At 48.7% G+C, this 16,293-nt stretch overlaps 1 protein-coding gene across 2 annotated transcripts; it reads right to left on the reverse strand.

Annotated features, from left to right (window-relative positions):
* Nucleotides 1–1,895: 1,895 nt before the first annotated feature.
* zmym2 (zinc finger, MYM-type 2) lies at nt 1,896–15,587 on the reverse strand. Of its 2 annotated transcripts, none has more exons than XM_061287608.1 (24): nt 15,452–15,587; nt 11,586–12,197; nt 11,242–11,395; nt 10,941–11,089; nt 10,603–10,751; nt 10,353–10,515; nt 10,009–10,221; nt 9,437–9,587; nt 8,887–9,002; nt 8,644–8,772; nt 8,379–8,529; nt 8,118–8,290; nt 7,828–7,993; nt 7,601–7,629; nt 7,380–7,521; nt 7,184–7,305; nt 6,784–6,940; nt 6,453–6,626; nt 6,207–6,274; nt 5,736–6,026; nt 5,427–5,541; nt 5,014–5,244; nt 4,716–4,836; nt 1,896–4,482 (listed from the first exon to the last, which is right to left on the reverse strand). In XM_061287608.1, the coding sequence occupies exons 2-24, from the start codon at nt 12,180–12,182 to the stop codon at nt 4,290–4,292; spliced, it is 3,954 nt and encodes a 1,317-aa protein (XP_061143592.1). In that variant the 5' UTR covers nt 12,183–12,197; nt 15,452–15,587; the 3' UTR covers nt 1,896–4,289. The 2 variants fall into 2 exon arrangements, with proteins under 2 accessions (XP_061143592.1, XP_061143591.1); XM_061287607.1 differs by having other exon boundaries at nt 10,941–11,119.
* Between the last annotated feature and the right edge of the window lie 706 nt (nt 15,588–16,293).

The raw sequence follows: 16,293 nt of genomic DNA on the forward strand, positions 1-16,293 counted from the left end.
GTATTGTGTATCAATAATTCATTTGCTATTGTTGGATAAGGGTCATATCATTACATTTGACTTATTCAAAAAATCTTAATTATTTGGGTGCAGTGTAAAATTCGACTGCATCATCTTGACATTGCTCATCTTGGGGAATCGTCTCTTGGCTTGGACATCAGTACGATTACGCTCGAGGCTAACCGGGTAGAGGGCACAATAACAAGCGGCACCATAACCCTCAGGCGGGTCCGATACACGAGTGGTCAGTGGCTGCGGAGTGACAGCAGACGAGCTCATCAGCCGTCACTCTCCTCACACACGTCAACGGTTCGCACGCCACACCGACCTTCGCATTTAACACGCACCGACGGCTGCTTCACTGTGACGAGCGTTCACATGAGCTTCGCAGGCTGTAGTCTGCGTTGAGCTTTTCAAGTTGGAAAAGTTTGTCACTCAAGTGGTCAGAGCAGAGTTATTTTTAGCCTTTAATCATCTGACAATGTCACACTCTGCCCACTGGACAAATACCTTACACCCCCTTCGCCCTCCCCCACACCCTCACAACCTTTCTGTATTTCAGGGGTGTGATGACTTTGTTCCTTTTGTGCTCTGTACTCCATAGATGTCTGGCCAGCATTCATTTTTAAAATTATGACTAATTATTAAATTCATATCACAGATTATTCACATTAGAACTATTGTAATGTCTACTGACGCAATATTGCAGGCATGTGGCTTGCTTTGACTGATCCAATCCGAAAAGGGGGTGAGGGGGTGTAATAGGGTCGGGGACTTGAATAAGCCCTGCGGGGACACCTGCAGGTCAGGCCACGATTTTTTTCCTATCACATTCAACATCAATTTTTGAAAAACGTTTTCATGTGACTTACAAATTAAAACAAGAGAAATATTCCGATTTTTCCCCCCAACAATTCCTGTCTGCACTGTATTCATGTTTGAGCGCCTCTTGAAGGGTCGTGACCTTGTAACCGTCAGGTCTAGAGTCACTAGAGAATATTTACATTTGAATCATTTCTATTTATCAATAGTGCAATAAACAGCTGAAACGGTGTTAGCGATTCATCCATCCCCAAGTCATGTCTCGTTCCATCATTAAAGCGCCACATTAGTTTCAATCATGTGCTAGAGGAGGCCGGGTGGGCCGCCTATAGTCTGCCTCCCCCTGACCCGCGCTTCTCCCACACCGCCGCTGCTGAGCGCAGCGCTTTCTTTGTGGTCCCTGAAAAGCTTGGGATTGTGGCCGAACAATAAAAAAAAAAAAACGGTCCGCGGGGGTGACCAAAAATGTTTTTGACACTCGCCAGCAGCACTTGAATAGGGCAAGTTACTGGAGTCCGGCCAACAATGACAAAATTAGGCTTAAGTCACCTTTTCTGGTACGAGCAACCATCCACATTTTTGGAGGGTGGGGACAAGGCATATACACACAACCCAGTAGTATTTCTACAGTCCACTTCGCTTCACTTAGCCAGACGCTACAACTCACCTCTACGGAGCGACCGAAAACTCGAGTTGAAAGTGCCATCACATCGCCCCTAGTGGAGAGAAGTTGAATAATTGAATCATCCGTTGTCCCTAAAATCAATTGAGACGGACGACACACCTAATTTCTGGATTAGCAACAGATACCTGTGCAGCCATCGAACAAAAAACAAGTATAAATGACAAACACATGTGTGAAAGTGAGAAATTAAGACCGATTTATAAAAACAGATATTACCTCATTCCGCTAATCCAAGTAGATTCAACACTTCAACTGTGTTCTTTCTGTAGCTGATATGCAAAGAAAAATTGTGAACAATGGAATGATAAACATAATTACAAGTGGACGACATTTACATTTAAAGCATACATGAAATCACATTTTGAATAAAAACAAGAGAGCCGTGTGATTAGAAAAAAAGAAAAAGAAAAGATCATTTATTGAAGACGAGCACACACCACACGCGTTCATATTTACACACTGAGGCACATTCACACCCGAGTCAGCGGCGACACCCAGGTTGGCATCGACGCCACCCCGACGGGTTCGCTTAAAGGTTTTCCAATTCAACTCCGGTAATCAGGCGCAAACCCGACCGGCCTCCCTGTAGGCGGACTAAAGAGCGCTGATGTCCGAAAAAGATGCTCCGTTCGTCACCGCAATTCATCCAAATTAAGCTTGCCGCCCAACATTTCAACCAAGGAGCAAAACAAATTTGAAGTCATTTTGACGGCAAATCCTCTCAACGCAAACCTGAGTTTAGTCTTTTTCTTGGGAGGAATCAGATGAATAAAATAAAACGGGACAATGGGAAAAACCAAAACAAGCTGCTCGCCTTTCATAGTTTCCTGTGGAGAATCACCTTTTTTTTCTTTTTTAAAGGAGCTTTATGGAAAAACAAAGTACAAAAAGAGGACACAGAAACAAGGAGAAATAAATATGTTTTTAAAAAAATATGGTGAGTGTTTTTTCGTTGTCCCTTTCGTGGCTAGCCCAGTTCATACCGCCCCGCCCCTCCCTTGTCGACAAAATGTCACCAGAACAGTCCAGCCCGAGTGAGCGTGCGACCCTACGTTGCCTGTTGGTGATGTCGTTTGAGGAGATCCTTTTGTTTGCTTTCTACTGCGCCCTCTAGCGGCTGCTTGCAAACGAATTGGTCATTTGTATTTGTATTAGGGAGAGCCCTAACTTTAGTCACTACAAATAGCAGTGAGCTAATTTGAAGCAGGAGTGCTATTTGCTCAATTCATATATTTTCAGGTTTGTATAATTAGCAGAAATCAAATGGTTCAACATTTTAACGTCATGTAACGACAGCATCATTTTTTAACAAAGGAAAATCAAAGTTAAATGAATTGAGATACTCCTGAAAAGTCGCTGAAAGTTCAACAATGTGTAATAACTGTCGTTTGTTATAACAATAACAATAACAGGTATGACTTCAAACGACAATGTGCGACAAAAATACAATAAGTGCATTGTTCATCTTTTGTCGTTCTTCTTTGAACGTTGAATAGCAGCATTGTTTTCCAACAGAAGCAAATAAGACAAAATGTACATCGAGCTCGCAATGGATGAAGTATTACTTTTCTCAACGTAAATAGGTGGGGAGTCCAAGACACTGGACTTTTCCTGAGAACAAATTAAACGGCAAAAGCGTATACAACCCGTGTTAATTCCATTCCTCAGTAAATGCGACAACAAATGGCAGATGTGTGGCTAGTTGGGAACAAGTGTGCCATTACGTTTCTCAGCCGGAATTCTTAACAGCCACGCTGCAAAAAGCATACATCAAAAACAAGTTAACGTCGACTAAAAGTTACGACATTTCTCAACAGATGTGGGAAAAGATGTTTGGGGCGGGTGCGCTTTTACTCTTCTCTGCCCAAATATTTGCACTTTTCAAGCTACTGCGCAAATATGGCACTGTTGGAAAAGCAGGGAGATAGCAGCATCCTTTTTTCAAACGGAAGGCTAAATGTACATCGAGTGCGGAACATGTGCGGTATTAGCTAATATTTGCGTGCGCCAAGCCTTTGGGCAAACGTTGCATTACCGGATAAAGCGTGTTGCGCTGAAACGTAACCGCGGGACAAGTGACAAAGGAGAAAAAGAGTGGCGGAATGGGAATGCTGCGCTAGAACCTGGCTCAGCCCAAATTCTTTCATTTTCCAAATATTGGACTTCTACAAACAAACAAAAACAACGAAAAAGCATAGCTTTTGCATTTGTGGACGTTTTCATCGGTGAATAATAGTACCATTTCTTCAATGAATGTGATGTAATGGACAAAACGTTTGTCTATTTACGAACGTGCGTTATTACTTTTTTCAGCCCGAACGCGTAGCCCTTCCGCAATATTGGAGTACACAGCAACCCTCAGATATAACACTCGGAAATACTGCATGTCCTGCTCTACTAAAGAATGGGATGCTAAGGCAACCGCTAAAAGGCTCGTAGTTGTTGTGCTGATTGTCCTTTTCAAATGTGGCGCTTTTGAGTGAGTTCTCCAAACGACATCACCGGCATTTTAGATCGGGCTTGGCGGCGGCGCATCGTTAGCTGGCTAAAACATTCCGTAACTGTCTGGATGCACCCCCACCCCCGAGGAAGGAGGAAAAAAAAACGGAAACACACCGGAAATGTGACACCGCTCCCGTCCAGTTTTTCCTCACCGTGGGCGGCGTGTCGTGGAGCTCGGCGGTAGGAATGAAGGAGGTTTACATAAGAGAATGTTGGAAGAGCTACTCACTATGGCCTTCCTGTGGATTTACTAACAATCTACGTGTCCAAAGTAGACGTGCTACTCGGCGTCACCTTCCTCCTCCGCTTGCTCCTGCGAGTCCGTGTAAATGTCCCGCACCAGCAGGACTCTGGCGAGGAGGCTCTCCAGCGTGTGGCGCTCTAGCGGCGTGGGGGAGAACCAAGCGTCCCCGTCCCAGGCGGGATCGGGCTGGGCGTAGAAGAAGTCCGTGCGTTCCAGCAACGAGGCCGGGCTGCGGCGAGGGGAAAGCAGAAGACGCTTGTTACAAAAGCGCCGGCGGAGGAATTTACTGACATCGCGGCTAAGCGGGACAGGAAGTCCTCATCATCCAGATGTCATCACTGAAGATTCAGGATGTGAACAGCATGGGGTAATAATCACAGGACACCAACTTCCGACATTTAAGAGACATACAGTGAACCTCCAAGATTGCTTGACGAATCAGCCATGAGGTACGCAACGTACCACTTTGAGCGATAGAGCTGGAAAAGTTGTCGCTCTTGCTCCGTGATAGGACCAGGTGATCCCGTATCGTCTTCTTCGCAGTCCTGAGGGTCCAGCTTCCTCTTGCGGGACTCCTTTTCAACTTCAATGCAAACGAAGCGGAAGAGAATCGTTTGTCTATAATGAATTTAGTAACTTCATTGTTGTCCGTTCAACAGCTTTAAAAGTGCATTTAGCTTCTTGCTGTCGAAGGGGAACAGCATCACGTACGGGGGCCAATCAAGGTTCAGCTTGCGACCGCAAAGCTTCTTTCACTCACCCTGAGAGACGGGAGAAGGCACCCGGACGCACTCGCCGGTGGTGACGGGGTGCGTGGCGTCCGGGCCGTAGACGCTGGCAAAGGACAGGCCCAGGTGCTGCTGGGCACTGCGCAAGCGCATGCGCTTGGCGTTCAGGTAGACCAGTGAGCGCAGTAGGACGGCGGGCGTGGTGCCGCCCAGATGGCCGCATGCCCACAGGCAGTGCTCGTCTACGCGGCTGAACGCGGAACCTGCGGGGAGGCCGACCATTATATAAAAATGTGAAAGAAATCATTTAATGTAGTGGTTATCAATAATGTAGTGCCTAAAAATAAGGCAATTCTCATTGTACAAAATCATAACCGAAAATGACGACAATTCAGCCAAATAAGTAAAACATGTTCAAAGAATCAAGCGGAATTTTAAGGCTCACCATCAGGAAGCGGGCAGGGCTTCCAGTCCTTCAGAACTTTGTTGAGCTCCTCTCCAAACTCCTGATAGCAGGGGTCGCTGAAGATGTCCTTCTGTTGGCCGTTGGTGTGAAGATGCTAAAAAGAAAAACAGAAACCACAATATTCATTTTACAATTGGTCAAATCGATGGCTGAATGAGTGTTGATGTGATGTTAATAATGTCCTCATATTTAAATGATCATCACAGTATTCAGGATGTGAACAGCAAAAGGTTTAAATCACAGGACATTGCGACAAAATCTCCTGTTGCTAGGTGAAAGGACGCCAACCTTCTGGATGCCTAGGCAGAGGTAGTAGATGCTGTCCGGGGCGTATCGTTCCCCGTTGGGTCGACACACCTCCCTGACGAAGCCGCTCAGCTTGTCGTTCAGCTCGCCGGCGGACATTTTCAGCACGTCGGTCTCGGTGGGATCGACCTGAGCCGGTTCGGCGGTTTGGGGGTCCGCTGCGGGGCTCATCCAGCGCCTGAAGGCGTTGAGGCCGTAGCGAGCTTTCAGGGGCGGTGAGCGAACCGACGAGCTTCTGACCAAGTTGCGTTCCACCGCCAGCTTCTTGCTCCCCTGGGACAAAAAATAGACTTGTGAAATTCCGCTGCTTTCAAACATGGGTGTTAATGGGAATTGATGCGAATAAACCAGGAACTTGCTAAATTGAAAGTCTGGTGTTTAGGTGGATCTTTTGCAGAATCCAGACTAAATGTCCGTAGGGCATTGTGATTGCGAACACGTTAGGGCGCATACTCGTGTCCTTGGCTGAGGTGCCCGCTCGTCCTCCTGCTTTTCCGCATCCTCCTGGAACGGCGCCGAAGCTGAGGAAGGAAAGGTCAATCAGAGAATGACACAGCATTTAGAGACCAACAATGAGTCAGCAGTTGCTTCGAAGCCCATGATGACAAACCGCAAGCACGCCTCAGCGCCCCCTACGGACGAGTGGACTAGCGTAATCCAGCCCAATATCGTGTTGTGTGGACGTCACAAATATGTTACCTAGAGGGAAGTCCTCCTCCAGGTCCATGTAACTTGCATCGTCTTCCTCCTCTTCTTTCTTCAGGTCCACGTTACCTTCTGTCTTCACCTCCTCCTCCTCCTCCTCCTGCTTTGGGCTGCTGGTGATCATTTCCTCAACTTCAGGCTCACTTGTCTCTTTCTCAAGCTTCACATCTGAAAGAGATGAGCATTTCCCCTTCCCTTAAGATCATCTACAAAGGCCGAATCGTCGGAAAGACTATCCTGAGTGATTATCAAGTGGTGCGAGCTGTGTTACGTGATTCTTCAATGTTGAGGTTACGGAGGCCCATTTCGGGCTTGCGACTGCTACCTTCATTCTGATCGTCCGATGTCCCTTCTGTCAGGGACGACGAGTCCTCCTTCGCGACGACGGGCTCTGAGGGAGTCTTGCTTCTCAGTTCCTGGATGGTTTGGACAATCTGCTCTGTGCTTTGCAAGGTGGTGGGCAGGAAGACTGGCACGGGGATCTGGCAGAGGTGGGGGTGACACGCAGAGATAGTTAAGCAAACCCCAAATGTCAACGTTAGCACCAAAGCTAGCCGAGGTTATTTCTGTACTTTCTGTTCTTCTGAATTTTTGTCAACAATTAAATGCGGGCAGGAGGTGGCTCAATGTTTGCGACGTTATTGAGCAGAATGATGGCAAGATTGCTGGAACTCTGGAAAGCATTACCCACCACTACTAGTAATACTTGTCAGCTCATGTCTTACTGGTAGAGGCATTGAGAGCGGCGTGGGCGTCAGCTGCGAGTACATGTTCATGGGCACGGGGATGAAGACGGGCACGGGGATGGGGACGGGAATGTACTCCCGCTTCACGCCGTCATCCACATCTGCGTTCACGAGAGAAAGTCAATTGTTGTTGAGCCGGCCGAGAAAGTGACGGCTGTGGGGAATAAATGCTCACCCGTTTGTATGGGCTTGCTCTGCATGTGTGGCTTGCAGTAGGTGGCCTTGGTGAGAGAGAGCGGCTTGCAGAGGACCGCCTTGTTTTTGACGTCCCTCATCAGGCCGCCGCCCGCGTACGCCGCCGTGCCCTGGCTCACCAGCTGCGTCGGGGAAGACGAGATTTAGGGGAGTGACATCAAGAAGTTTGATACTGTAAACGTCACTAAAAATGACACTCACCCCAAGTTTGGAAGCTTGTGATTCAATACCTGAAAGGAAACACATAGTAGTTTGTGACACTAAAACAAAATGGCGGACACGGTAAAAAATTTTCAGGTTAAGTGAAACAACATTATGGAGTTGTATTTTTTTTAAAACAGATCGCTAGGACCATTGGCCCCGAAAAAGTCCACTACAAAACAACTTCACCAGTGGAGAATCAGTCTGCATGCGGCGTTGCCGTGTACCCGTGCAGCTGTTTTCGGGGCCTTTCTGCGTGGCCATGATGGGCTCGTTCTGCTGGCAGTAGAACCTGAGCAGACACTGTTGGTCGCAGAATTGCTTAACCTCCGAGCGCCACATCACCGACTCCGTCAGCTGTCCTTGAACCTTGCAGCAGTCGCAGCGCGCCGCCTAGTGGACATGGAGAGACACTGTCAGTTTACAGACCGTTTTTTCTACTCTCATAAGGTTGCAATTTAATTCCCATTATTTCCCTTTCAACGTGGCTGTTTATAGTGCTTTATCCAAAGCGGACCTTGTGGTACCAATCGTGGAACTTCTTAGCACAGGCCTCGCTGCAGAAGTCCCGCGTCATGCCGCCGAGCTGGCGCGTGACGCTTCTCTTGCACATCTGGCTGCAGTGGTTGCAGCTGACACACTTGAGGCCCAGACGTTTGATGAAGTCCTGCTTGAACAGCAGCTTGCAACCTGGAACACATAACGCAGACAAAATGAAGCGTGGTTTATTATTAAGAGGAAAAAAAAGAAAAAACGAGGTGGAGGCTGTTCATGTTACCTTCGCTGCAGAAGGGCTTTTTCTCGCCCGAAAAGTTGGCGGTGGTGTGCAGCGTCTTCTCCTCCTGGCAGAACTCGCACATGGTAACGATGCAATGCAGCTTTTTGTAGTCGTCGCAGCAAACCTTGCTGCAGAAGTGGTACATTTTGTCCTGAGGGACACACCGACAGATGTCAGACGCAGAGCTCACCCTCGCATAACACTCGGTGGGCCTCCACCTTGACAATTTTTATCAAATATTTCTTTGGAAAGCGCCTCATCTGACCTCCCATTCTAGCGTCTCCGGCTTGACGCTGAACACTCCTCTGCAGTAGTTACACTTGAGCTGCACCGTGCTGTTATTGGTGGTGGACAGTGTCGTCTGTCCATTGGTGGTCGTCTGGAGTGTGGCGTTCTGTAATCATGACCACCAGACTTAGAAGAAAGAAAAAAAAAAAAAAAAAACACCCCCAAAAAAATCATGACCATCATCATAATGATAACCAAAGACAACCAAGTGAGTGTGCACCTGGAACTTGGTAACGCACTGCGAGCTGCAGAAGTTAAGGACGTTTCCCTCGGGCAGTGTGGCCTGGTACTGAGGTAACGCGTTCCTCTTGCAGAAGTGACACGACGGCTCCGCGTCTGAACAAAACACGCGTCGTTAAAGTACGGGGTTGCTCTTTGGGAACAAAATCACATTTATTACAATTGTGGATTTGAATTCATGTTGTGGTTTGGTTTTCTACTTTGTGTGGTTATTCTTATTTCCTCAACAGGTATCTCAGCCTCAGATTTGGATCTTGCGTGACAAGGTGTGGGACATTAGTGTCTTTTATTGCAGTAGCTTGCCATGTCCTGATTTGATTTCCATTCCCGCGAAAAGAAGCTTGAATTGGATCTTGTTTGACCAACATTTGAGTCCACGCGGCATCCTATTAGCACTCTAACAGTTTCATTTGGATAAGTTGCCGTTGACTCTCATTGTGCTGCATTCGAGTGCCCCTCTGTCCTGTTTAGCTACTTTATCGTCTCTTGCTAACCTGCACATTTAGTCACCGTCACTTGCGTTTACTCACGGTGGAAGGTGGTGGCGGCCATCTTGGCCTTGTTCATGCAATTGCTGGAGCAGTAGGAGCCCATGGCGCCGTCGGCGGACAGACCCAGGACCACCTCGCCCGTCTTGATCAGGGTCTTGCATGTCAGGCAGCTCGCCAGCTTGCTGTGAGCCTAAAGAGGCCCACGAAAGACCAGAAAAAAAGAGTGCACTTCAAGCAGGCTCTGAAATTTGAAAGACTTTATGTTGTATCATTTTGGAGGTGTCCCAATACTTGTGGCTGAGCTGCCAAGACAAGTATGGCTGGTTTAATGAGCGCTTGTTGCCAGGCAACAACGACTACACTTCAGCCTTTAACTTGTGGCAACCACCAAACTGTTCAGCTGAGAGCTTGTTCAGGGGAAAAACTGAAGGAGGAAATGATCGAGTCATTACTGCGCATGAATGATTGAACAAGAATCTACGGTGAAAGCCCTTGACTGCGAAAACGTTTAACCGTGAACAAGAACAAAAAACAGATCCACTAGAAATGATCGGGGGGAAAACAAATACAAATACAACACAACGTCTTACAATAAGCCATGGAGTGAGTACCTGCTTGAAATCCCTGATGCATTTCTGACAGCAGAAGCGCTTCTGCTGTCCGTCCACCAGCAGGAAGTGGTTGGCGGAGGCCCTGCTGGGCAGGTAGTCCCCACACTGCTCGCAGCAGTTCATGATGAGCCCGTTGGCTCGGCGGTACACAATGAAGCACATGTCGCTGCAGATCTTGTGCGTCACCGTCTTGAAGCTCACCTCGTGGCGGATCTGCGCGCAACAAAGTCTGTCAATCCGCATCCTGCCTGCTGTGGATCTTGCACCGACTTCAGGCCTGCCCAGACTTGCTATCTTTCATACAGGATGGGAATCCTGGGAAAAGATCTTGGTTACAAACTGACCTCGGTGAGCTTTCCGCAGACGGTGCATTTGGTTTTGAGGCTGGACTTGGGCGGGTTCTGCTTGTTCTCATAAGCACCCAGGCAGCCAGTGCTGCAGAACTCCTGGAAGGACTCGCTCGAGTCCACCTGGGCCACGATGGTACCTTTCATGTTGGTGATGTCCCTGCAGGGTGGGCGAGGGCGATAGTGATGTTAGCAGTTGCCGCTCCCAAATAGCCTACTCCCACAGGAACGGCAAGCCCCAACTGACTTTTTACACATGGTACAGCTTTTCTTGGGTGCGGGTTTGTGCGAGAAGGCGGAGAGGCAGGTGGTGGAGCAGAAGAGGTGCGTAGATCCTTTGCGCTGGTATGCCGTCTGACCTTTCTTGAGAGGCTTCTTGCAGTTTGCACATGTCACCTGCGATAATTTGGACGGGAATGTGGATATTTGGCACGGAAAAAAATCCCGCTAACCAATTAATTGGCTGATCATTTAAAATAAATATTTACAACAAACGTATTTGGAGTCCCTTAACGCTTACAACAACAGTCTAAAAAGAATAACTATGATTTAAATAAGAGGCAAATATGGTTCATGCAACATTACCTTCACAGTCCTGGGTTGCGGCTGGGTGCCTGGCGAGAAAGAGGAAGACTGTCCCGGAGGTTTGGGCAGGGAAGTGGCGGTTGACGAAGAGTCCACCCCCGTCTGCTTTTGGTTGCGGGGCACCGACGCCGACTGGGAGATCCATGAGTCTGCGGGGGAACAAGAGAAGCCCGTGTCATCTATGTAAAAAAAAAAAAAAAAAAAAAAGAATAAACAAATTATATTAAAGTTGATGGACAGTATGCTTGACCCTACTTGGGAATATTTGTAGCTTCTGTGTGCGTTGAGGGTCTGGCGCTACCTGTTCTGCTATGCGTCCCAGCGTCGCCGTTTTGCACCGCCGAGCCCCGCCCCGGGTTGAAGGAAGCGCTCGGTCTTTTGGACGTGCTGTCGGGGGTCAGGCTGAAGGCGTTGCTGATCTGCAGACCATTTTCCTCTGCCGGTCCGTCGACTGACTGCAGGAAAGGGGGATTGTGTTACAGAAGGTGCACATTTGCCACGACGGCTCTGAATGCGGATTTTGCTATTCTCGCTGCAAATGATCCTTCTCAGTGCGATAGCGGCATCCACGTAAAAAAAATAAAATCAGGTATCAAAATTTGCCCCTAAGTGTGTGCAGTGCACCATGTAGAATTGCCACCTTACCGTTTGTTCTCCCTGCAGGGATGTCACAGAGGTGATCATCAAGTCAGCTTGAGCGTCCCCCGGAAGGGCGCCGGCGCCCCTTTTCTGGCCCAGCGTCGTGACGTTGGCGATGCGGATATCCGAATGTGGTTCCGTGCAGCTGAGGGTGGCGGGCGACGAGCCGCCCTGCTTCTCTTCAGGCTCCTCCTCGTCATCGATGACGATAGGCTCGGCTGCCGAGGCGGGGTTGGAGGGCTCGGACGCGTCCGGGGTGGCGGCGGCGGGCGGGGTCACAGCCTCGGCTGCGGGTGTTGCCTCAGCGGGCGAGGCGTCTTGCGTCTCCATGTCAGTGGGGGCCTCCGGACACTCCTGTGAAGGTGGCGGCAGCTCGGAGGCCTGCTCTTCTAGCAAAACCACGTCGTCGTCATCCTCGCCGCCGCCCTTCTTTGGTGCCGCTTCGTCATCTGTTGCCGCGGCAACCGACTCTGGGGCCACCACGGTGGGCGCCGCCGCCGTGGCCTCCACGTGGTCCCCTTCTGCCGCTGCCTCTGCCGCCGGCGTCGCCGCCAACTCCTCCTCCTCCGGAACAGCAGGATTGGGTTCCGACTCCCCGTCCATCGCTAAGGCAACCACCTGGAACACCCCCGGCAAAAAAAAGGCAATTAGGTAGAATCCCGTTTCCCCCTGAGACACCTTCTTCCCGAGACCAGCTGCTGCAGGTACGGATACACCCATTATAAGGAAAGTGTGGGAAAGAGGCTCGTCAAGCATCAATGAATTAATAGAACATGAAATGGATTTTTGTGAGTCCGCTTCAATTCAGCAATAAAGGATCTTACATGCAGAATAGAGAGATGTGAAAAGGTGGTCTGGATGGCCAGTGTGCATGATTGTGCAAGCTGCGTCACGGGCTAATAAATCCCTGCTCGACTATTCTGTGCAAATGATTTTGAGGCGCATGCATGAAAGGCACTTGTGTCATGCCGATAAGTTCTTTCGCCATCTCCAAATAGGTTGCTTGATATCAAATTTCCATTCGGTGTGGGTACCTTACACACGTGGAAACGCGCTTTGCTGGCCAATTGAGGGAAGTGGATCCAGATTGGCCAATTGACAAGGAAAGTCTGCATTAAGGGAGCTAGTGTAATTCATCAAAGAACGCCTGTGTAAACCTGCAACAGTCCGGCGGAAGCCGGCAAACGACTTTCAAAATAAAACAGACAAAATAGGCCTTTGTGCTAACCGCCGCCAACCCTGCTCCCCTTCTCACTGGCCCATTTCCCCCCTCCCTCGTTGCCGCAGCAACCTGTGAAGCTACACCTTGGTTGCCATGGCAATAGCAAGGCCCACCACTGGGGACACGCTCTCTTAGCTCTACATCTGGCACGTCGTTTCCCTACGCGTCAGGGGGCCGGGTAACGGCCAGCGAGGGAGGGGAAAAGGGAGGAGCTGTCGTGGACGGGAGGAAAGGGGGGATTGCCTTTCATGTCACGTGCTCACGAGGGCGACGGCGGCGGCAAAAGCTGCGGCATCAAAAGCTGACCCTTGACGCATCACAGGGATGATTAATCGATTGCATCGCTTGCGCGTTCGAATGTGCCGCCTAGACGGGCTGCAGGTTTAGCGTGTGGCCATTTTGATGTGAAAAACGATCCTTGGTGGAGTTGGGGGGGGGGGGCAGCCATGTGACAGGAAGTGCGGGCCGACATGCTTGGGAGCAGGAAGCCCATGTTTTTGCAAACTGACCTCACATCCAGACAGCAAATAAAAGCCCACCGTTTCCCAAGTGATACACTCTTACTAAAATTGACATCAATGACTGACAGTTACACACACACACACACACAGTCCACAAAATGGTCGCCACAGCCTGTGCCTTTCGCACAAAACACAGTCAAACAACACCGACTGTGGTGGCAGCTTTTAAAATGGTCAATATAACACATCTGTATAGCTGATGTTTAATAGCATTCATTCAATTCAGTCCAGTTCAGTGTACCGTTTCTATAAAAAATCTTATAATACAATTAAAGTTCCTCCGAGCAAACACCTTACTCGAAAATGACAGGGTGTTGACTGCAGCTGAGTCAATAACACCAGAGTACTAGATGAGAAAACATGCAATACATTATTGTAAAAATGCTTTTGTACAAAGAAAGGCCTTCCCGTCCCTACCAGACGCTGGCACACTCTGCGGTTGGCTAGACTGCAATGCATTTGCATGAAAATAAAGAAAACAAAATTAAGACTTCCAATACACCCCCGACCCAAATCATCAAAATACCATAGCATAATCATTTCCACATCTGGGGCTAAAATAAAGCCCAGTAAACACCTCACATCAAATAATGCTACAGTTGAGTTAATGATCGCACAGTAAGGCATGCAACAAAACCAGATACCAAAGCTCAAAATGAGATTTGCAAGACGTTGGTAAAAATTAAAGCATCTCCCCGAGTAAATGTATCAAGCTAGATGCTAGGCAAGCTACGGTTGAGTAGTATGCACATCTGGACAATATAAACAAGAAATGCAACATAATATAAAAGATTACAATGACATTTGCAAGACATTGGTAAAAATGTAGGCGTCATTCCATGTAAATATTTAAAATGGAAGGTAGGCACTTTCGACGATGGAGTACATAATCACAACCAGTCGCCCCGAGTAAATTGTATCCATTATTATTATTGAGAAAACACATTTGGACAATAAAAGCCTACTCTTGAATATACCACCAGGTGCCTGACCTCTGCAGTTTAGTAGCTAAACGACTGCAATGCAGACGACATGAATGAAAAATAAATTTAAAAAACTCCCTCCCCCACAGCCTTATGACGTAATCACCAGATTGTCAAGAGGGGGGGGTCATCGTCATGTTGCCCCAGTGACGTCATTTGCACAACTGGCGCTAAACAAAACCACAGGAGAGGCAAAGGAGATAAAAAAGATTGGCGTCGAAAGTATGCCTACATTGCAAATGGCGTCCGTTCCGGTTGTTGTTATGGAGTGTGTGTGTGTGGGGGGGGTGGATGTGAGGAACCGGGCACGAGACTCTCCGTGGCCGAGCCTATGAGAAGTGCACCCCTGCCCGGAACCAACTTGGCCGGTCCACAAACTTTCAACCCCCATGCGTGATGAGCGGGAGGTGGGGCGCTCCTAAATTGTGAGGGGGTGGGGGGGGGTCTACAGAGAAACGTGGTCCAACTGCGCCATTGTGGAACAACGCGCACATATAAACGAGGTTTGAAACGTCACAAGCCGCACATCCACCCGAGTGAAAACGACTCAAATGGTCAAAAACCGAATCCGGACTTGAGGTTCAATGGCCATTTCAGGGCCTACCTGCTTTAATTGAAAAGTTCGCCGGCAACCGTGGCGCAATCAGGCTGCAATGGCAAAGACCCACCGATAGGGGCGCCCTTCCCCACCACCATCGCGGCCACCCCCGCCGGCGTTACGTATCACATGAACCGGGCTTCGATTGTGTCATGCGGCTGTAAACAAGCTACGCCAGCCGATGTGGAGTTCGTGGTTAAAAAATTAAGGGGGGGCTAAGAAGCCAAGACAATATCCATAAACATATGAGGAACCCCCTCCCCCTCCTTACACCATTAGCACCGTCGCCACCCAGCGGGAAACCAGTGCCCAGCGTCCGCCATTAGGGCTCCAAATGAACAATACTGGGACACACATCGTTCACATTCAACTCTTAAACGTGTCTCCTCGCCGCCCGTGTCAAGACACGCGGGCGGCCGGGGGTAAGGGGAGGCCCGGCGAAGCTAAGCAAAGGCCAAAAAGTTGCCCAAACTTTACACTTTGAGGGCTTTTAGAAGACATGGACAAAAAGTGAGAGGAAATTTGGAGGAGACAAGGTTGATTCTTACCGGAGTAGAGCTCGACACGGTGAAGCGCCACTTTTGTGCCTTGACATTAATCCCGGAAGGCGCATGCGCACAACCCAACACCAGCCAATTCAACCTTCGAAGATCGCCGACGATACAGACAGCTCACTCTCGCTAGATTTACGGGCTGAGGGGAGATGTCACGTGACGTGCAAACGTGCGACTCTCCAACGCGTTAAATATCAAATTAATGCTATCACACTGCTTATACTCTCCTCTTAAATCTATCACGAAACTATTTTGTCGGAAAACGCAATTAAATAACTCATTCACCATTCATTTGTCCATCACCTTCTCAACAACAACAAAAGCATGGCAGCCATTTTGAACGGACACAGAAAATTGAAGCCTTTAAATTTCGAAAGCGAAATTACATTCCAGAACTTGACAACTTAAAATTAATGGCAATATGAAGTGATTGTAAAAGGGAAATCGCTGCCTAAAAGGCGAAATTCCGAAAAAATATAGAACCCGGAAGTTCCACGAATTCTTGGGGGGAAATAGGCAGAGTGAGATTCTTGCTTTCCTAGCCCACGCCACACTAATTTCGTCCAACCCCCCACCCCTTCCCTCCGTTCCTCCTTTAGACCCTGCGCATGCGTACAGCGTGTCATCGAGCTGGCAATTAAATTGCCCTCATTAGGAAGATTTAACCTTGGCCATACCGAGCACATCTGCCGTTTGACCTCACATTTGGACACAATCAACGTGGACGCTATCGACGCATGGGTCGAACCGACCCAAAGAACTCAGACTTCGTGTCCAAACAGGAACGAGAATTCAGGGTGACAGAGTTTACCCTACATTCTGGGAATTAAAAAAAC

Source organism: Syngnathus typhle, linkage group LG9, assembly GCF_033458585.1.
Source record: "Syngnathus typhle isolate RoL2023-S1 ecotype Sweden linkage group LG9, RoL_Styp_1.0, whole genome shotgun sequence".
NCBI lineage: Eukaryota > Metazoa > Chordata > Actinopteri > Syngnathiformes > Syngnathidae > Syngnathus > Syngnathus typhle.

Bases quoted from the DNA above. Each gene is read 5' to 3' on its own strand.
- zmym2 (XM_061287607.1), bottom strand. From the start codon at position 12,182: ATGGACGGGGAGTCGGAACCCAATCCTGCTGTTCCGGAGGAGGAGGAG. The intron at 10,222-10,352 runs GTCAGTTTGTAA...TGTTGCGCGCAG, and splicing joins TCTGCGGAAAGCTCACCGAG to ATCCGCCACGAGGTGAGCTT. The intron at 5,245-5,426 runs GTGAGCCTTAAA...GCCTCCCCGCAG, and splicing joins GCCCTGCCCGCTTCCTGATG to GTTCCGCGTTCAGCCGCGTA.